Source organism: Grus americana, chromosome 1 (genome assembly GCF_028858705.1).
Source record: "Grus americana isolate bGruAme1 chromosome 1, bGruAme1.mat, whole genome shotgun sequence".
Classification (NCBI taxonomy): Eukaryota; Metazoa; Chordata; class Aves; order Gruiformes; family Gruidae; genus Grus; species Grus americana.
The window spans coordinates 85,372,601-85,393,959 of NC_072852.1; the positions used below are offsets into that span (position 1 = coordinate 85,372,601).

The 21,359-nt window shown below is 41.9% G+C and overlaps 1 protein-coding gene across 1 annotated transcript in view; it reads left to right on the forward strand.

The window, feature by feature from the left end:
* TEAD4 (TEA domain transcription factor 4) overlaps positions 1-21,359 on the forward strand; it is a 95,033-nt gene that overhangs the window by 55,867 nt on the left and 17,807 nt on the right. The window contains exons 4-7 of the mRNA XM_054817996.1: positions 13,762-13,826; positions 14,732-14,794; positions 18,590-18,724; positions 19,552-19,595. Of these exons, the coding sequence (XP_054673971.1) occupies positions 13,762-13,826; positions 14,732-14,794; positions 18,590-18,724; positions 19,552-19,595 (307 nt within the window). The remainder of the gene's footprint in view (positions 1-13,761; positions 13,827-14,731; positions 14,795-18,589; positions 18,725-19,551; positions 19,596-21,359) is intronic.

Consider the following 21,359-nt stretch of genomic DNA (forward strand, 5'->3'; position numbering starts at 1 on the left):
GCGTTTGTCAAGTCTTTCCTTCCATTGCCTTTGTAAGCAGAGTTTAGGGTTCTTCATGCTAAATTGTATGTCAGTTTAACTGGTGTTTTCTCCATGCAAACATAAAAATAAATATTTATCCATGAGTGCCAAGCATTTCCTGAATATTGAGGAATTTGCCACGTTTGATACGCCAACCAACCAGGAAACTGCTTGCTATTGCAGTTAGTAGAGTTAATAGTACTGGCTGTGGCATCATTCTTTAACATGCTTAGTACTGAACAGAGATATATTAGCAGTTTTATTGTATATTACCTGTTATCAAAATTATTGTGGCTGCTTTTTGGGGGGCTTTATTCTGTTGTTTCAACAAAGGGCATATACTCTTTCCTGTCCCTTTTGCTTTTTAGCAGCTTTGTAGTCCCATTTTTATCTGTCAGGCTTAAAACCAAGCATGTTGTGTAGGATTATGTTTTTCTCATTGTTTATGTCTGCAACCACAGAGCTGTCATCATGTTCAAGTAACTTGCTTCATTAGCAACATTGCATTACCCTTCTGGCTCTTCCTCTGACTTTTCATTTCTAAATTTCAAACTTTTAGTAGTTCTCCAAGATAGAGTTGATCTGTAGTGGTATAATGTCAGCAGGGTACTTGTTCTGATTTCTTTGTGTTGTAAATAACACAGCCAGTTTAACTGTTTTTTAGTTTAGTAAGGCAGCTTTATGCTTTGTAGCTGTATCCACTCATCTGTCTTGTACCTGAGAGACCGTTTCAATTTGTCAGCCTTTTCCCTTGTTGCAAGTCATTGTTTTGCTTCTGCTGTGCTTCTGGATAACTTTACACGTTTCCACTTGTTTTCCGAAAAGTTTAATAAAAAAAGCCTTAGTGGTTTTTTACATTTTTAAAAAAGCTGCGTTCATTCACAATTGGATCTAAATATTTTCAGTTGCTAATCCGCTCTTAAATATACAACAGGTTAATTTGTATTTAAAATTTCAGATTGAATTCAAAACCTGGGAACAAAATCAGACATGGAAAATGAAAATTAATAAAGTCCACTGGCTTGGGTTTCTTTTTTCTTTAAAACAAGCACATGTAAACCTCTCTTCTGGACAGGTTTTTGCAAACACATTACCAGAAAGATTTCAAAAACATGGAGTGAGTTCTGAGAAGAGCAACAAACATACCAGACTTAACATTGAGCTCTGGGAGTTGAAGCGACTGATTTAGGAGGAAAGATTAAAGTAGCTAAATATACATAGCTTGGCTAAGCGATGACAGAAAGGTGGAGGGTGGGGGGACACATAATAACAGTCTAAAAATATTTGAAGGGTGTTAACATTTAGGAGGGAGAGGGATTTTATGTGGAACATGTGAGCACGACTAGGATTAATGGGAGAGAAAGAAGGAATATAGGATGGATATCAGCAGGAGCTTCATGACAGCATGCTGCTCTGTGCTGAGGGATCTAACTTCTGTAAGGAGTTAGAATGGAAATGCTATTGTTGGGGACTTTTAAAATTGTATCAGACAAAACTGTAAGGAATGTATTTGTAAAACTAGTCCCAAGGAATGGCATGTGTGTGCGTGCGTATGTGTGTTTTGTATGAATGAGAGATGGATTCCATTTTCAATGTACTATGATTTTACACAGGAAACAGAGAACAGTGGGCATTAGGTGGTGATTGAATATGACTTTCCACTGAAAATATCTGCCAGTTTGTTGTGGGGTTGGGTTGGTTTATTTTCCCCCCAAAATTGTTGGTATTATGATTTATTCTAGCTGTGCTTTTGTGACATGAATAAGTTTATTAGACTGATAGATACAGAGGCTCCTTCTCAGGTCTGAAAGAGGAAGAACACCCCTCAAGATAAATATGAGTGCTTTCTCAGAATGTGTCCTCTGTTGATTAGTCAGACATTGGGTAGAGAAGGGTGATAGCATTTCTCAAGCAAGGAGGTGCACATACGTAGAGGGAGTGGATAAGTGTCAATATGCAGATTGCATGGAGACCTGGCATAAGCTTGCTTATTTCTACAGTGCAACTAAGCAAAAGCTATCACGTGAAGTCTCTCTTAGCATGCCTTATTGCTGGAGGGCATGTATGAAATATAACTTAACAAAATCTTGTTAAAGTATCCCTATACATCTGTTAAGTAAAACCAGTACATGACGACATAACCTTTCCAGGTTCTAGTGCCTTAAGGGGGTCCCAAAAGTGAAAGAAAGCTGCTTGATCAGAAAAAGACAATATTGCAGCTAGAAGAAGAGGCAGTATTCTCTCATTCATGTAGGATCCAGATAATGAGCACAGGAGAACTAGGACTGTCTATTGGTTTAAACAGTTGCTCATTAGCTAATCTATAACAAGCCCCGTATTGTCTGTGTATGGTGAAGATCTGGGCAGCAAAACTGGGAAGGCTGCGTGCAGTTTGTGCCCAGACAGATGGTCTCTTAAGTCTGTTGGTCACTGGCAGAGCTGAGTTAAACCTCTGGGGCCTGGGTACACCTGCTGCTGAAGGGTGCATAGCCAGCAGCTGTCCCTCATTGCTGTCACCTTGAACTTGTGACCCATCTTCTGGGTACTCCTTCAAATTCTCTGAGGCTCACTGCATGCACATATACGGGCATGGTCTTGTTCTGTCTCCAGCTTCTTGAACAGGAAATGGCACTGTTTTCATTGAAACTTTTTCATGTAAAATGTCTTTAGAATCACTCTTCTTTCCTCTTGAGTGTGACTTGTACAGTAATTGCAAATCCCTTTTCCGGAATGACCCAAGTTGTTGACTGCAAGTGTTGTGTAGACAAAGGCCTATTTCTAAGTGTGACAGTATTACGGGAAACACATATGCATGTGTGGTATTTAGCACAATATTACCTTCAGCCTTGACCAGGGATTATGAACATTCCTGCGTATGAACACTACATCATCATCTTTAGTTGAAGAACCATAGAAAATGGTGCTGGGAGGGACCTTTAAAGGTTGTCTCAGCTGTTCCTGCGCCTGGAGGCAAAGCCAGCTCTACTTAAGCTGTTCATGTCATGTTATGGCTAACTATTGGAGGAAAGTGATTTGACAATTCTAGATAGAGCGGCTTTCATCTAGAAGGTAGTTGAAGCACTTAGATATTTGCATATTTCCTTCTGGATCCATATACATTTTTAGGTGTCCCTGCAGCTTAAATAGTTTTGTCATCCTCTTGTTCCTGCTTTCCTGTCACTGCCTGAATCATGGTTGCCCAGCTATCTATCAGACTTATGCTGTAAACTCAGTCAGGGAACAGGTGTTTAAAGAACGTAGAACAGAATTGCTCCAGTGTTAGGAGCAGAAAGAGAGTGATGGGGGGAAATATCACAAGCCACTGCAAGGAAATTTTATGAGCTTGGCAGAATTTGGCCATTATCCAGACCAGTTCCTGGGTAGCTACCCAGTTATGAAGTCTGTGTTTTTGTTAGGCTTTTCTGTCCACGTTCTCTTTTCACCTGTTACAGAATGTGATATCTTTAACAACTATTTTTGCTGGTGCTGGGATGGTGTAAAACTGTTCTGTGTTGAGACCAAGAGCATATTTCCTTCAGAAACAGTGAGATGACCTAACAGTTCACTGCAGAAGAAAACAGGGAGTTGCCACTCCCATTTCCTTGCTTCCCTGCTCTGCCCCTGGTTTTGGGCTCCCACCCTTTAGGCTAACTTCGGTTTCCAGCAGACTCCTTGCTGATCCATTTTAGCTTGCCAAACTGGTAGCAAACTACTCTGGCAAAATGAGCAGGACAGATTTCTGCCAAATTAGAGAGCTGAACTGACCTGTAGAACGATCTGGCGAGACAGAGTTGGGGAAAAAGGCAAACAGCAGTAGCCAGCCATTGGTTTAAGCTGACGCTATAAACTGATGGTTTAAAGTAATCATGGACAATGACTACACTCTAAATTATGATAGCAAAAACTGAAGTTGGGTGAAGTTGCAGCCATTCCTCTTACAAAATCAGTATTAATTTATTCATATAATGCAAGAACAGTCTCTGGGTTCTTTTGCTCTTCTTGAAGCTGCTGCATAATTTTCAGTCAGTTGGTTGGGACTGGGTCCTGGTGTAGTCTTACGTGTCGAAGTGAAGCAGTCACAGTTCCTCACAGGACTAGGCCAAACCAGGCCAGATGCCTTGAGAGCTGTGTGGTTCTGTGCTGGTCACGGAGCAAGCGGCTGAAGGGATCTCATAGACCCTTTTTAGCTCCAATTTTTGTGGCAGTTGAAGCTCTGAGTACTTGGTCAGCCTGTCATCTAGGGACGTGCACAAGATTAGCACTTGGGGTACAAATCTACAAGAAACTATACTATTGGTGCCAATAGAGGCACCTGGCTGCAAAACGAGGAGAGGTGCTCAAGGTTTTGCTATCCTTTGAGGCAGTATCACTGAAGTGCTATTGAGAGTTGCTTTTAGATACCCTGCAGCTATTGGAAGTTATTGAAACAAGCAGACAAGATGTTTATTGACCTAAGGAAGAATTTAGCAGATGTAATTTAGATGTCTGTAATTTAGAACTTGGACTCATGGGAGCTGGAGGAAGCTGTTCCAGTTAAGCATTATTTTCAGTCCCACCCTCAATGGTGATGTTTTTCTGAACCTGGGCCTTAGTGAGTAAGGTATGTTTATGTCTGTATAACATTGTCATTTTCAGGTATCCTAAGGGACTGAAAGCTGTTAGTTTGACATGTCTTTCCATGTAGGATTGTTATTGGCAGTTTCGGGTGTTACCTGATACACTCTCATATTACAATGCAGCTGCTTTGGTGTGATCGTAGGATTGTTACAGCCAAACTAAATCTAAACAATTTCTATAACATTCTCGTCAGTCTTACTCTGGGAAGCAGCAGAACAAGTCCCTGCTCTGTTCCTGTTGCAGCCTTTAATGTGTATATGGAGGAGTACTTACTGGATGGATTATCTTACATTTCTATGGCCTGAGGTGATAATGTGGGAAAACACAGCTGATGAGGACATTCAATTTATGCACTGAAAAACTGTATTAAAGGCTGAGGGGTGGTGAAGACCTGCATAGCCTGGAGCTTTCCATTAGGCTGATGAGAGGGATTGCTGCATGCATATGTTGTACCTTAGTAAAAGCTCTGTTGTACCTTAGCAAAAGCTTGTCTTTACAAGGAATAACTCCACATGCCTTTGGAGCAGTAATTAGGAGGTACTTTAACTCTGTCTAGCGTTTAGATGAATCATGCAAGCACAGGTCTGTATGTGTGTGAGGGTTAGGTGGAGTACAGTTCTAAGCTACAGTTTCTCTGGTAGCAAAACTGGTTTAAGTTCTGCCCTGATTCTTTCTGTGTTCTCTCTGCTGTGCCAGTGCTGTGGCTAATGTGGCCACAAAATGAACTAGTTCACCAATTCAATTAAAAAATAGGCTGATTGGGAAAAACAAACCAAAACCAACAACAAAATCCAAATTGGGGGAGAGGGACTTATTTTTTTGAATTTTTAATAATTAGTTTAAAGGGTAATTAGGTAAATAATTAATTTAAAGGGTGTGTGTCAGTCCTGCCCCCCCGCCCCCCCCTTCCTCTGTCAATTTAATTGGTACAGGTGCACAGAGGAGTTGATGGAATATTGCAGGAGGAGGAATGACCAGCTGAGGAGAGGGGAACCTCTTCATGTTGTTTTGTTCATGTAACTACACCTGTGGTGATTAACTTTTCATTTATCTCCACTCCTTTTTTGGAACCAATAAGAAGTTTCCCAAAACCTGCAGGGTCTGTAATTATTATCCCTCAATCATGCACTTTGTGTGAAGTCTCTTAAACTGGTCATCAAGAACCAGAAGTTTCTAAATGAGGGTAGCACTTCTTGTGTTTCTAGGTGTGAATTTAGGTTATACAGTGGAAAAGGAGAGGAAGGCCGTTTATGCAAGACGAGGTTTCAGTGTTTAGACTAGTTAGTAATGAGACAACTGAGTTTTACAACCTCAGACTGATTGATCACCCAGGTGCCATTTCTCAATGTGAGCTGCTTGACTGGCATGTTCTGCCAGCAAATAAAGCTTCAACTTTGTCGTTTCAGAAAAGGAAGGAGCTCAGCCCTTGCACAGTCAAATGATGAAAACGGGAAGAGCTGATGGTGTGGTGGTGCTAATGTCTTCAATATCATGTTTTCAGGGATCTGATTGTTTTAATATTTTTCAGAAGTACTGGATGAACTTTCTTTGAGTCTTCATCTCAAAATCCCCTTATTGTAGGGAGTGCACGAGCTCAGGGAATCTTCCCGTGGAAGGTTAATACTGAGCAAATTCAAGCATGGAGAAAATGATCAGAGTGAGGAAACTTTCTTCTCAGAGCTGAATTTCTTCTTTCTTCTTTCTTCTCAGAGCTGAAATTCTCTGGTATGTATAACTGTGCTATGGGAACTTGAACCTGAATATTAAGCATTGAAGTTCTGCATTAGTCGGGGGGAGAGATGTCTTCATAGGATAGGCCAGTGCAGTAAAATGCAGTATGGTTCTTCTATGATCTCTTTCATGGGAAATGATCCCAGTTATGATGGTCATAGTGGTGTATTATGTTATTTTATTGTCTCCTGAATACAGTTCTCTAGATTCAGTGTAAAAGTTAGTAGTAAAAATACAGGTTGTTAAAAAAAGCCTTGAAAGGAGCTTGATCAGAGTGAACTTTGTTATTAACATATAATTTAAAGAGTTGTCTCCAGCTCCTAACTAAAAATAAACATGCTGCTCTCGAGATTGTCTACTGCTGTTGGGGCTACTTCCCATAGGGATTTGCCACAGTTGTAGTCCAGATAGATGGGAAAAACAAGACATCATGCTGTATTACTTGCTCAGTATGTTTAGTTTATAGGTACCAACAAAGACTGAAGACCAGTGAAGAGCAAAAACCAGTATTTAGAGATTAATGGTGGCGGAGTGAGGGTGGAGGTTCCCAAGGAGAGGTGGAAAGATAGGGATGAATAGGGAGATGGTTATTGCAGAATTTTTATTGACTTTGGGGATAGTCTCAGCTCTGGTAATGGAATTAATAGTATAAGTAGGAGTTGAAACAAAGAGAGAGGAAAGGAGTAAGAGTTTGGGTGCTGAACATCATCACTGTATTATGTAAGTTATATACCAAGACAAAGCTCGGAAATAGGGGGAGAAGGGCCTATAGGAGAGATAGAGGCCAAAGTCTAAAACTTCATAAATAAGTTTCCTAAAAAAGAGTTTTTTAAGCTTGAAAGCAAGCATGCTAAGTACTCAAGAAAGATGCAACACTAATAATTGCCAAAAGTCAAGGAAGATAGGAAGGGAACCCAGGCCAGAGAAGGAAAAGTCATGTACTGCATTTTCTCTTGCCTTGAAAAAACTGGACTGGGAAACTGGGAAGCTAGCAGAATCTTATCACCAAGGCTTTGGTAAGAAAAGATGGTTTATGATGAAGGGAAAGTCTAATAAAGCATTAAAAGATAGCATTGCAACTAATGTTAAGGATTGTATCTGTAAGAGTTGAGTGTCTGCATCTTGATGAAAAGATGAGATTAGCCATCAGAAAGACAGAAATGTGGGGTTTGACACATGAATCTCTCTTTGTGGAAAAGGTGATGCCCAGGAAGGCATTTAGTGTACCTGGGAGGAGGAAGCAGTGGAATGATAAATGGAAAGTAAGTCTGTGCAGGGAGGTATGGATTGGGGCAGAGCCCAGTGGCAGTTAGTCCCATATTGTACATGCACATGTGAACATAGCACACACTGCTTTTGCCTTAAGTGTCATTCTGGTAAGACTTGCTCAGCAGTTAGTTTTGCTTCATATGCATAGAGAAACATTGACATTTGGTGGGCAGCTGAGGTGTCCTTAAATTCCCTCTTGTGCCTGAATTTGTCATGCTGTCTGATGTACGCAGTTCATTATGTTTATGATGATTGTAATCAACAGTTAACTAAATGTTTACCAAGTTCAGGAGACAGCCATGTCCCAGGAACTATCATTAAGTGGCACAGAGAGACTGAAATTATAGTTGAGATGGCTTCCTTGACCTTGCTTTGATTAGCGGGTCACTGGATACAGCTGGATAGTTGTTTTTGTAGTTCTCCTATCTTTACTGCACTTCACAGGTAGGTGCGTGTATTTTTTTTGGATACAGAAAAGATATTGCCGAGCAGATACTTTCATGCAGTTTCCCACTGGAGGGATTTTGCAGAAATCAAGTTCTTCGCTCTCACCCTTGACAGAAGACAGGCTTTTGGTTCTCTTACTTTATTTGACAACAGATGTGTGAGGAAGTATAAGGCTCAAAGAGATGCTTCGTCTGCCTCTTCTACAAGCAGTAATATACTATTCCTAGCAGAAAGCCAGCATGAAGCTTTGAGGTAGGACTGGAAAATGCTTTCTATGGCTGTAGCAATTTCCTTGATTTTCTTCCCTTCCTTGGAGGCAGATATTTACCTTTATTGAAAGGAGCACAGTGTAGAATGCAGAATCAAAAAGCCTCTTTGTTCACTTCTCTTAGCAACACCTTCCTGGATAACTACTGAAAGCAAAATTTTGCAATTTAGTGTAAGCTAAAGTGATGCCCTTGGAAACTTATCTGTTAGGAGTGAGAAGTAAAGAACATAAGACAGTATCTCTTTACTCCTTTTTTCATGCCATGATTCCAAGGGAAAGGCTACAGGGAGGATAAAGAGCTTTTGGGTGCTGCACTGCAGTTGGTATGTTGGCTAGAGCTTCATGAAACCCAATGCGCAGTTTCGACAGAGGAGGCACAACTGTTAGCAGGTTCTGGTGACCATGGCAGGCATCAGCGGGAGTTATTCTAAGAACACAACATATGATCAGATTACTGAGGGACACTTTACATGGCTTGAAAAAATGAACCATCTGATGGTTTATGACAGCTCTGCCTGTTCCAGCCAAGTGAGGAGTGCTAGTCTTTGCTGACCCTGCAGCCAGGGTTGTGAAACAAAGAAAGAAAGAAAGTGCTTTCCAGAGGCTGTGAACCTGCAGGCTTCCAGCCACATAATACCTGCTTACATCTAACTTCTGATAAGAAAAACAAAAGATATTTAGGACTTGCTTTTCTTGCGGTTTTGATTCATGGTAATTTAATATGTTCTTGCTGCAGAGTTTTTCTGGGCTTGCAGTTTGCATAGTTCTATATTTAGTAATCCCTGTGATGCTAATGTCTTTGTAGCGTGATCTGGGGTTTTTTGCTACTAGTATCTTTATTAGCTTAATATACCCTGCCACCTTTATGTTTTTCCCTGTCTCTGTGGGGGACACACTTCTGGAAGGGGCAGGCTGTATGAGAGGTGGTGGCAAGTGAGAAGTGAATTCTAAACCTGGAAATTATTGAGGATCTACATTTGAATGCTCTCTAGAGAATTTCTATACCAGCTTCTAATATGTGCAATTTGTACAAGTTTCCCCTCCCTCTAGTCTTCTCTAGTGAAGTACATGGCCTGAGAGAACTTCACAATTTTTGCTGCTGTTGTCAAAGACAGTTAAACACACACTTAAGGAAACACCTCCCACTTTCCCAGGCTCAACTACAGTTTATTGCCTCTCCTCGCTTCCTAGTCTTGGCTTCCCTTGTTTCATTCTCTCTAACACTTAGTCCCTCCTAATTCCTTTGATGAAATGCAGGGTGGTGCAGGAGGTTGGGATCACTGTGTAAAGGTTTCTTGGTTTTTAGGGTTTTTTTCCTCCAGTGCTCCTTGCTGCTTCTCTGTTCCTACATGAGTTCTCGATGGGCTGCAGTCCTTTCAGGGTTGTCTCTGTTCTGGCATGGGTCTTCCATGGGCTGCATTGCCTCCAAGTGTACTCCTTCTGCCATGGAGCACCTCTTTCCAAGAGTACTTCTCCAGCTACATCCCCAACAATGTCCCCTACCACGTGTCTCCTTTTCTCCTTGCTTTTCTTCAAATGTGTATTTGTACATATCCTGCATTTCTCCTTCTGTGCATCCTCACATGTCTCCTTTTTGTGGTTCCTTTCATGTGTCTCCTCATGTGTCCAGGGTGGCTATTGCCCTTTCCAAAATATGTTTGAGCAAAGGTAGCTTGTGCTCCTCTGACTGTTTGAAGTTTTGATGGATTGTTGTTTTCATCCATTTTGGAGATGGCTGTAATCGACTATGATTAGCACAGGGCTGTTCATGGCATCCTCTCACAAAGATTACCCCTGCAGCCCTCTACTGTTGAAGCAGAACAGTGCTCTGTCAGACTGCTCAGTCTGCATAATTTCTTGACTTTCATGGAAACACAACAATGATAAATTTGCTCCATATATTATATCTCCATCCTTTATTATATCTGGTTGAAAATACATTGAAATTAGTTTTGCAAGGATGATCCATATTTGAGCCAGTGCCTGGAGAGTTTCCATGTGTTCAAATTGTTACTATAGCCCCATATGCACCCTTTAAAAGTTTGCCTGAAATTTTCCACATCCACTTTTTCTCAAGGCTAGTTTTTCCTCTCCTTTCCATTAACTCATTCCCCTTGCCCCTCAGAGGGCCCTCTTCGTGTATATAAATTTTCCCTCTTGTTTCTTTATAGATAATGGGGTTTGAGCACCTTGTTTTGTTCTGCACATTTCCCACGTCTGATATGTGTCAAGCTGTCCTTCTGAACTTTCATATATGCTGGCATCGGTGCAAGAAGAATCACTTCTGTTGTTTCTTACCTTTCAACTTGGATCCATGTCCAACAGATGGAGGCTTTGAAAAGCCACAAATATTATTCTTGGAACTAGAAAAAGGTGGTGTGGGTATGTGTTGCTAGTAATTGGTCTCAGCTTTGTAAAAATGGTTACATTGGTTGGAAAAGCAGCCAGGTGGAAGGTAGCATAATAGCATCTGCTCCCATCAAACTCTCCTGGGCATGTCATTGTGCTAATGCTGAAACTGTGGGAACTGAAGAGGTCAGTGGTTACATGCTGGGCATTGTGTTTCTGGCACAGAAATAGTTCCTAATTTGTGGATAGAGGAGCTGAAGCTGTTTTCTTTTCTCAGCTTCAGACCTGATTCTTCTCCCAGGGGAATAAGGAGGGCTTCTGAAATGACACCATTAGGAAAAGATTAAGATCTGTAAACGTAAAATGCTTTCCCATCCCTATGTGTGCTTTGGTTATGTTTCATGAACATGGCCTAAATGCAGTCATGGACATTTACATTCTTCTGTTTTAGAAACAGGTGGAATTAGGAGCTTTGCCAGCCCTTCCCTAAAGGGTTGGTTGGTCAATCTCTAGCATAGAGTCCTTCCTTGCATTCATTTTTTTCATGGTTGAGTCAAACAAGGTTTTAAAATAAAAATAATTGACAACTTCATGGAATATTAAACTACTGGAATAAAAAATGCATCTATTTTCACTGCTTGCTTTTTTGATGTCTGTGATGTAATGTACAAGTTCTCCATTCAGCCCATACACTTTCCATAGAAAATACTGGGGTTTTCTAATTTTGTTATAAATAAACTTCACAAGAGCTGTGGTTTTGCTTCCCAGTTTATTCCTGATTCATTCCTGAAACACTTGCAGTCATATAAGATGTCTCACAGCTTTGCACTTCCCATTCCCAACTTTTTATTGAGGTACTGTATCACTACTAGTGTGATCACCACAAATATATTATTTTGCAGAGCCTGCTCTTTCTGTTGTGTTTTCTGCCTTGAATCACCCTAGAGTTCAGATTTGTAGCTGCTGCTTTTCTGTTTCTACTCTTTATTACCCCATCTCCAGGAAGAGAATAAAATCTGTGTCTCTGCTTAGATTTGATACGTGGGAGCCAGTGTATGGAACCTGCATAGTCTGCCTCATGCCTTGGTATCTGCTCTCAAACAGTTCCATGGTGCTAGCTGTGAATCGGGTCTAAGCTTGCTTCTCCTGTTAACTGTTTGAAGTTGTCAGTAGCTCAGCCTTCTCTGCTTCTCTTCCTGATTTTTAAATACTGAACCTGAGTCTTCTGCAGTTTCCTGCTCTCATTCCAAGCAATTTCAAATTCTGTACCAGTGATCCTGTAGCTTCACATTTCATTAGCCATTTCATTCATGCTGCTGTTAATACCATTTTCTCATCTGTCACCATGACCATCTCTTTGCATCTCTGCACTGGCCTCTCTTCTCAAATTGAACATAAAGCTACTTGTCTTCATTTCCCTTAGCCCTGAAGGGCATAATCTCACTGTGCCATCTCTTAAAATCAAGGTGTAAAAACTGTCTTCAGTGCCAGCAGTGTATGCTTGTTAATTGGACAAGGATTCCTTCACCTTTCCCAGCCAGTGCCCCACCTTCCTGTTTATGGGAGCTCCCCCATAACCTTCCACAAAGCTAAGCTTCCTTTTCTATATCTCTTCTGAAGAATGCTTCTTTTTTTGGGATGCCTGCAAGAGCCTGAAAGCACTTTTAATTCACTGTATCATGTCACACTGATAAATTCTGTGTAACTGTTTCCATGTACTTCCCCATTGTTGTTTATTTTCTTGTACTTAAATTCACAGAATGACAGACTCATTTAGGTTGGGAGGGATCTCTGCAGATTTGTCTAGTCTGGCCCTACTGCTTAGGCAGTGTCAGCTATAGCAGGTTGCCCAGGATTGTGTCCAGTCAGGTTTTGCGTATCCTTCAAGGATGGAGACTCTACAACCTCTCTGGGCAGCCTGTGCCAGGTTTTGACCGCCCTTAGAGTAAAAAAGTTGTTTCCTCCCCTCTTTTTTTCCTTGTCCTATCACTGGGTGCTATTGAGAGGGGGCTGGCTCCCTCTTCTTCATTGCCTCCCATCAGGTATTTATATGCATTGATAAAAACTCCTCATCCCCTGGGTCTTCTCCAGGCTGAACATTCCCAGCTCTCTCAGCCTCTCCTCATATGAAAGATTTTCCAGTCCCTTAATAATTTTTGTGGACCTTTTGCTGGACTTACTCCAGCACATCCATGTCTTTCTCATGCCAAGGACGCCAGAACTGGACACAGTACTCCAGATGTTACCTCAGCAGTGCTGAGTAGAGATGAAGGATCACCTCCCTTGACCTCTTGCCAACAATCCTTCTAAGCAGCCTGGGATGCTGCTGGCCACCTTTGACAGGAGGGTGCCTTGCTGGCTCATTGTCCGCTCATGGTCAACCAGGACCCCATCCATTCAGCCAGTTTTCAATCCACCTCCTTGTCCGCTTATCTAACCCATACTTTGTCAGGTTGCCTATGAGTATGTTATGGGAGACAGAGTCAAAAGCCTTACTAGGGTCACAATACACACAGCTCTGTACTCATCCCCTGAGCTAGTCACCTCACTGTAGAAACTATCAGATTGGTTAACTATGATTTCCCATTTCTAAATGGGAATCTGGACATGGTTTCCAGGATTACATGCTCCATCACCTCCCAGGGACTGAGGTGAGGCTGACTGGTCTGTTATTTCCTGGATCTTCCTTCTTGCCTTTCTGAATGTTTTACGGTGAATGGCTTTCCTTTTTCTTCTTTGTACTGGCAATCCTGATCCATGTTTACAGCTTCTACACACAATGGTAATGTAATTATTAAGCAAAGTATGTGATTCTCCTTTTTAATGGTAATTTTAAGATATACAGATGCAAGTTGGGAAATAGAATTTGCAGCCCAAAGTTCTGCTCCTAAAATTCAGACCTCTGTCATATGAACTAATGAGTATCTTTCTAAGATAGAAAATAGCGTGACAGAGTATCATCCCACTGCAGATCTCTATAGATAGATAATTCCATTGTGCGTATATTTCCTGGGGTCAAAGCTTTCTAAACTTGTATTTGTATTATTTCTTTGTTCCAGGCCGAAATGAGCTGATTGCCCGCTATATTAAGCTGAGAACAGGGAAAACACGCACAAGGAAACAGGTAAGTGTAAAGTTTTCCCTGCAAACATTAGCTTATTTGGACCACTAGACATGATGAGGGTTTATGAGAACAGATCCCACGCTGTTCACTTGCTATCAGTTTCTGGCTTTGCTGGAAAGAGGTTGTTGTCCTGAGCTGGTTCATAAGAATGGCGGGAAGAGTCAGTTCAGGCATTTTTCAGTAGGATTATAATGCTCGTGTCTCCCAACCACATCATGACACCCGTTTTTCTACTGTTAAATGGTGTTTGATTTTATTTGTTTGGTCTACTAATGAACATTTCAGTGAACATCAGTGGTCTTCTATATGAAGATTCTTTGTTTAGCCAAGACAGATGGACTGCAATGGTGATTTTGAAAATACCTGGCATACAGGATGAAAAAGGAATCTTTGTAATTTGGGAATGAAAGTCCAGGCTATGCTGGGCAAAGCACTGAGCAACCTAGACCTGCTTTGGGTAGGGGATGACATCCTGAAGTTCCTTCCAACCTAAATTACTCTATGATGCATTGCAGCCCATGTTAGATATGGGGAAGTTCTGAGAGTCATTACATAGCAGCCAGGGATATGGAACATGGGTTTCCCTTCTCCCAGGAGGAGGCCAAGATGGGGAGCAAAGAGATCAGAACTCTCACTCCCTAGATTTAAGGATGGGTTCTTTAGTTTTAGAGGAGGCCTCTGACTTGATAAAGCCATTTGAATTGGAAAAGGCCTTAAATGGCCCATCTTTGCTGGGCCACCTCATTTCATGAGGCTTAAGTCATGTTCAGAAAAGCATCTCATTGCCACGTCAACACCCTCTGCCCCCCAACCCTATTACACAAGGTGCCTAAAGTATGTTTACTTCTGCAAGTAGCTACCAAGTGCTCCTCTGGAATGAAGATGGATTTTGTCTTTCAATGCAGGTATCTAGTCACATCCAGGTCCTGGCAAGGCGGAAAGCTAGAGAGATCCAAGCCAAGCTCAAGGTATGATGGGTATCCTTTAACATATCATGCAAGCCCCCTGAGTCAGCCATTCCCTTATCCATTCCCTGTTTGAATAGCCTTAAAAAAGGGTGAGATTAGCCACTGAACTGTAGTAAGCTGGGGAGGAAAAGGTCCTTCCCAGGAAGTGTTGTGCAAACATTTGTATTGTTGTAGCTCTATGATGTCTGGAGCATTTCTATTTAAAGAATAAAGAAACAATAACTTTAAATTTTGTGTCTGATTTCTACCTCTGGTTTATGTTGCTGTCATCCAAGTCTGAAAGACCCTTATACTTGGGAGTGTTCAATGTTTAACCTGAGAAGGAGGGGTTTATGGTTACAAATGCTGACCAGTAATCAGTCCCTGGTGTTGTGGTAGCCTCACAGTTACTGCAGTGCTAATTCCACCTCTACTAGTGGTAGTGATGGTGGAGTTGTTTGTGAGAATGTGTTCTGAGTTGGCACAACCACTGAGAGGAAGCAGTAAAGCCAGCTGGCATCTTCTCAGGTAAAATGATGCCAGCTGAATAGACTTTGCCCCTTGATTAATTTAGAACTGATTTGAAGAGGCCTGGGCTAAAGAGAAAGAAAATGGTTGACTACTTGCTTGAGCAAATCTGTGTTTTCTTTTCTGTAGGAAGAGTTCTGAGATCACGCTAATGAACTGATACCTCTTGACATTTATTTCCATTCAGAGTTGAAGCAGGGATATGGTTTATGTGCTCAGACTGAATTGCCAGAAATGTCAAGAAGATCAAGTTTATGGGTGACAATTGCACAAGAGGGTGTCCCCTGTTAGAATGTGAGCCATCCAGAATCACTTGGAAGCCAGAGAAGGAAGGTGCATGCTGACCTTCCTGGCTTGGTATGGCAATAAGTGATTTGGAGGGAAGTGTTTGCTTCCATGCTTCAGGTGATGATGAGGATCTTGACAGCCCAGTCCAGCCCTCACTGTTCAGTGGATGGCTGTTAGTATGTGCTGTCTGGGTAACTCCTTGCTGCGCACCAGAAGTGGACTGTGAGTGAAATGCTGGCACTTAGTCTTGACCAGTGCTGAAGTGCATGCACCTCTGTTGCAAGTAATGATTACCTCTAAGTCATGACTGCTGCCTCCCCCCCTGCTCCAAATCCCATCCCCAGCTCCATTTTAGAAAATGGTGTTGTGTCTGTCATTAGCCTGTTATGTTTCCAGCTGCTCTGATAAAGAGAAGGAGCCACAAATTACAACTATCTAATTCAGTGCTTCTAGGCAGGGCTGCCTAAGCCTGAAACCTGTGGTTCCGTTAAGTGGTCAGTTCAGGTGGAGGCCTGCTTGAGAGGCAAGTTAGAGCGGGTAGGAAACAACAACTGCCCGGGGTGTTAAAAGATTTACTGCTGCTTATATCTGTAACCTTGATTCCGTTCCCTTGCATGTCACAGCTCTGGGATTTGGCATGATTGAAAAGCCAGTCAGCCGAGCCTGCTTCCACTTAGCACACAGGAGCTGGCCGGTTTTGTTTTCAGGGAACGAAGGTGTCTCAGGGAGCTCCATGGAGCCATTGGTTGTTCTCCTTTTACACCACCCCAGGCCATGCTGTGAGCTCTGCCCAGCTGCCTGCAGTGAACCATTCCCCAGTACCAGACTGCTCCTTCCTGCCTGCGGAGTCAACTCTGTAGCACTGATTCAACTCATTTACTTCTTTGCTTTTGCTAGTCATTTTCACAGAGCAAGGAAATGAAATCACAAAAGCTGCTGCCCTTCTTCCAAGTTCCTGCTGATAGCTGTGTCGTCTTCTATCACTGTTCATTTTCCACAGCTAGTATACATTTTCATAGTTATATCCTAGAGATCAGAGCAGCTACATGCTGACTTTTCAGAGCAATTACTGTAATACTATGGTCTCCACACAAATCGAGGTGTCTTCTCTAAGTATGCACTGTGCCTATAACAGAGAGAGGTGGGGAAGTAGGGTAAAGTTTGTAGAAAAATGTGTTCCTAGAAGTCAGTAGTTTTCCATGACCTGGGTGGCTAATAGATATCACCTGTACTAAAGGAAAAGAGGGAAATTGTGGTGGTATTATTATTATGCATTTTGAAAATAACAGAAACTCCAAACATTGGAAATGTTTGGTAAAAGTGTTTTTGTTGCTTCTTTCTTTTTTCTTTTTTTTTTTTTTTTACTGGAAACATAATACAAATGAATACAGAACTGTTAGCTGAAAGAGAAAGGAGATGTCTTTTATAAAAACATGCTTTTTCCAGCAATCTGTTGGGCATTTAAACAAAACAGAAAAACACAACAGGGGTTAATAGATAAAATCTTTTCCCTTCTTACTTGTTTTTTGGTTGGTTTTTTTTTTTTTTTACTTTAATACTTCCACAAGTAAATACTTCTTCCCTACAAACTCATGTATAAACTGAGGTAGACAAATATGATTTTTCCAATGAGAAAGTAATGGGAGGACAAAAATGCTTTTCTGTAATGACCTAAGGACCAGTTCCCACTTGCATGTCATGAAAAAAACAGAAAAGAATCCTTACCCTTAAAAAATATTGTAGGTAATCCTTAAAGTATTCCCTAAAGCATCATTTAAACTGGACTTTGAAAATCTCTTCCATTGCTTTGGAGAATTTTGGGAACTTTTTCAGCAATTAAAATGTTTCCCTTCCATTCACTGGAATGGTGCTAACAGGAGTTGCTGATACTGTAAAAAAGAAGAAAAGTAAGTTTTGCCCATTCCTACTGATTGTTCCACTTAACCGTTATCATTTATTCTTGAGCTGTTGTTATGTCTCCTCCAAATGTTTTTGTGTTAGACACATCAGATTCCCTGGACCTTGAACTTTAGAAAACCTTAGGGAAAGTGGAGGGGTTAAGAGAGAATGGAGACCCAAAGGTGAGAACTTGCTGCAGTCCAATGAATGCAAGTGGAAAGTGAGAATTCCTGAAGATGACAGCAACAGCTTACCTCTTTTGGGAGTTTCTCCAAGCCATAAATTAATCTGTGGCATTGCCAGTATAATTACAATGTCACAGATAAATGTGGAGTGTTTGAAGGATGAAGATTAATTGTAGGGGATGTAGGAGGAAAGGCAGAATGTGGGCAACTGCTTCTATTTTTCTATTTAGACCTTGGAAGAAGAAATTAAGAACGCTATTTGTTTTAAACATACATCAGACCCACCTGCCCCCAGTTGTTGCACACATTTTTACAGGTAATGACAGTGCAATTCCACAGCCCTATTAAAATACAAAAAGGAATGTCCTTGCATATGTGCCCTGGGAGGTTATTAAGATTCCCTGTTTCCCCAGGGATGGGAATAAAATGTTCAAATCTACCTGAGACTAATGCAGTCCCAAATTGAGGTAGTATTTTTGTAATGATGATGACAAGCTCCTTTCGTGAGCTTGTTTTCAGAGGGTTTTTTGATAAGCAAGAGTCTTTCCCATTGAATATTCTTACCAATAATTAAAACACGAGTCAATTAGGATTGTACTTTCCATAACAAAACATTTCAGCTGTGCAGCTGAAAGCCTTCAGACAGAAAGGATAAATGCTTAGCAGTCTCTAAACCAGTGATCCCAGCATTTCAGAAAGGATGATTAATCAATCTAAAGCTATAGTAATGGGTGAAAGACTTACATGCTTTGAAGAGTTCTTAGGACAGTTATTGGTGAGTCAGCTGCCCAGGTTTTCAGAGATGCTTGTTCCCTACAGAGAAGCTGATGAGAATCCTGGTTATGCAGCATTAGACCAGGCAATTTGTTTATCATTGTAATAATTCTGTTTTTTCTGTTTCTACTCTTGCCCATAGGATCAGGCAGCTAAAGATAAAGCCATGCAGAGTATGGCTACAATGTCATCTGCGCAGATTATCTCTGCAACTGCCTTCCATAGTAAAATGGCCTTGCCTGGTCTCCCACGACCAGCCTACCCTGCTGTTTCTGGGGTGAGTGAATCAGTGTCTTGGAGGAGTCGGGCTGAAGACCCTTGAGAAAGGGTGTTGGGACCTGCTCAGGAAAATACTGAGAACATCAGAAAGAACAGGCCAAAAGGCATTGTCTTTGTAGAGCAAATCTGACATAAGGCTTCAACAGTTTGGGTCTGATTCTTTGCTCACACTGATGTAAAACAATAGAGTTTCAGTATATGCTTTTCTTAAAATGACACAAGTGAGAGAACAATCAGATCCTTTGGGTTTTCAGCTGCCTGAAATATTTTTAGGTGTCTGTTTCATTTTCTTAGTCTGGGATCTTGTTGGATTAAAACCATTTGGGCCATCCTGACCCTTTCTCAAGCTTGTAATTCCCAAGCTCATCCTGAGTGCTTAGATCACAAATTTATGGTCCTTATATAAAATCCTTAATAGAGGAGGCCTGTCAGCATCCCCTAATCTTTGAGTTGGGTCTAGTGAGCTTTTGCTGAGCATTGATTTCTGCCAAAATACTCCTGTGGAGCTCTCCTGGGGAAAATGGTCCCTCCAAGAGAGTGAGCATCGTTAAAGCCTTGGAGATGAAGGCACAAGATGCATACATAGTATTTAACATTAAAACCCACTATTGGGTCAATTGCTAGTAGTAGTGTGTAGAAAAAAACCAAAGACCAGTCAGTACCTCCACAAGGATGAAACCAGGAAGGTAGAAAGAAGAGATGCAGCTCAGTCACATCTTTAAAAATCTGTGAGCTTGCAGTTTCTTTCCTCAGAAAGGAGCAAGCCTTGCTTTTCATCTCTGTCCTAAGAGTGATGACTTTTGCCTGTATGTTGTTCTCTTGCAGTTTTGGCAAGGAGCTTTGCCAGGCCAAGCTGGATCTTCCCAAGAGTGAGTATTCCTTCATGTGAGCATCCAAAGCAGGTTCTTCTGCTGCTTCCTCTATGCTGCCTGAGGAACACCATTAGCTATTACAAGACTTATAAAATGCTAAAATAATGTAGTCTTTGTTCTCAGACAGATTCCCTGATAATGGATCTGAGACTTGAGGCCCGTGGTTGAAGACAAAAACTGAGGGTCATCAGAGAATCTTGAACAGATAAAACTCTATGTCTTCGTATGGTAGCTTCAACATGGTTTACACCCGTTTAATGTGTCCCATGACTCAAGCAGTCTAATTGGGGTTATTTCAGGGGAGTTGCTGAATCTAGCAGTCTGATAGAGGTGAGGCTGCTGCAGCTCCATGCTCCCAAGTTCAACCAGTAGCAAGGTTGAGCATGAATTCCTGGTAGGTGCAAACAAAATATGCATATACATTGCACATACACACATATACACACAGCTGGCCACACAGAACAGCACAGACAGACAATGCTGAGCACTCACACAAACAGCCTCATCCTGTACCCCTCTCTGGCTGATGAAGGTGAAGGTGTGTTAGTGGGAAATACATATGCCTGGTGGAATCTGTCCAGTAACTGCCCTGGGATCCCTTGTCTCCCTGTGTGCTGGCACCCAGGCAGGTGAGCCCCTGAGGCCACAGCCCCACTCCACTTGCTGGTGCAGGCCTCTCACACACAAACATACATGCATGTGCAATAGCACACACCTAGAGTGAATCTCTCCAGTAACTGGGCTCAGACACACAGTCTACCCAGTAGCTGGATCTTCGCTTTCCCTGGTTTGCCTCCCACAGAGATAAACATGCACACAAACTCATCTTTCAGTCAGCCTCCAGACTCCACAGTTTCTCTGTCATTTGGCCCAAACTTCTTGGTCCCTCTGAAAGCATTCTTACCCCTGGAGACACACACAGCTGGCTCCCAAACCATCTGCTTGCCAGCAAGTCTGGCTTGGTAATCGCTAGTTATCACACCCTCACTTGCTGCTGGCACTCCAGAAACAAATGGACACACACAGAACTGAGAGCTCCTCATGCAGGAAAACAATTAGAAATAGAATTTAGTGAGAAGATTGTACAGACTGTACTGACAAGGTGCAGGACATGGACAGACAGCTGTACAGACCCCCTTAACATGCGGCTGACACCTTTTATCGTGATATTCTCCCTAAACATCCCCATCATAAGTATTGCACAATCCCAAAATGCTCTTCCCTTATGTTCCCTGATGTGTCCCATACCATCTAGGCAACAACCCCCTCAGTTTGTGAGGTGGCTGGTTTCTAAGCCTCCCCAACTGGCTCACTGAGTTGGTTTCACACCTGGACAATGGGGCTGATGGCTCTCCTGTGACAGCCCTGGCAGGGGCTCTGTTTCTCTTGATGGGGTTACTGGGCCTCCCCTGCCCCAGTGTGGAGTTAAGCCTTTGATGGGCTGATTGTTCACTAGTGATGGCTCTGGGTGTATTTGTATCAGAGTATTATTCAAGTTGCTCTGCCTACCATTGTTGCTCTGTGTTCCTTTGTATGGGGACATAATTTTTATCACATAACCTAGCAGGAGCAATTTAAGCCAACTTAAGGTCAAGGCAGCTGGAAGGGAGTATGTTCTTCACACAAGCCATGTGTTTCTGCTCTCTTGTGGTGCTATTGCTAATGTTTGTGGAGCAGATCAGGGAACAGATATAAAATACTTCTGGGGAAAAATGGCTAGTAAAAGAATGGAAGCCATCCTAGGAGAAATAAAAAGTAGAT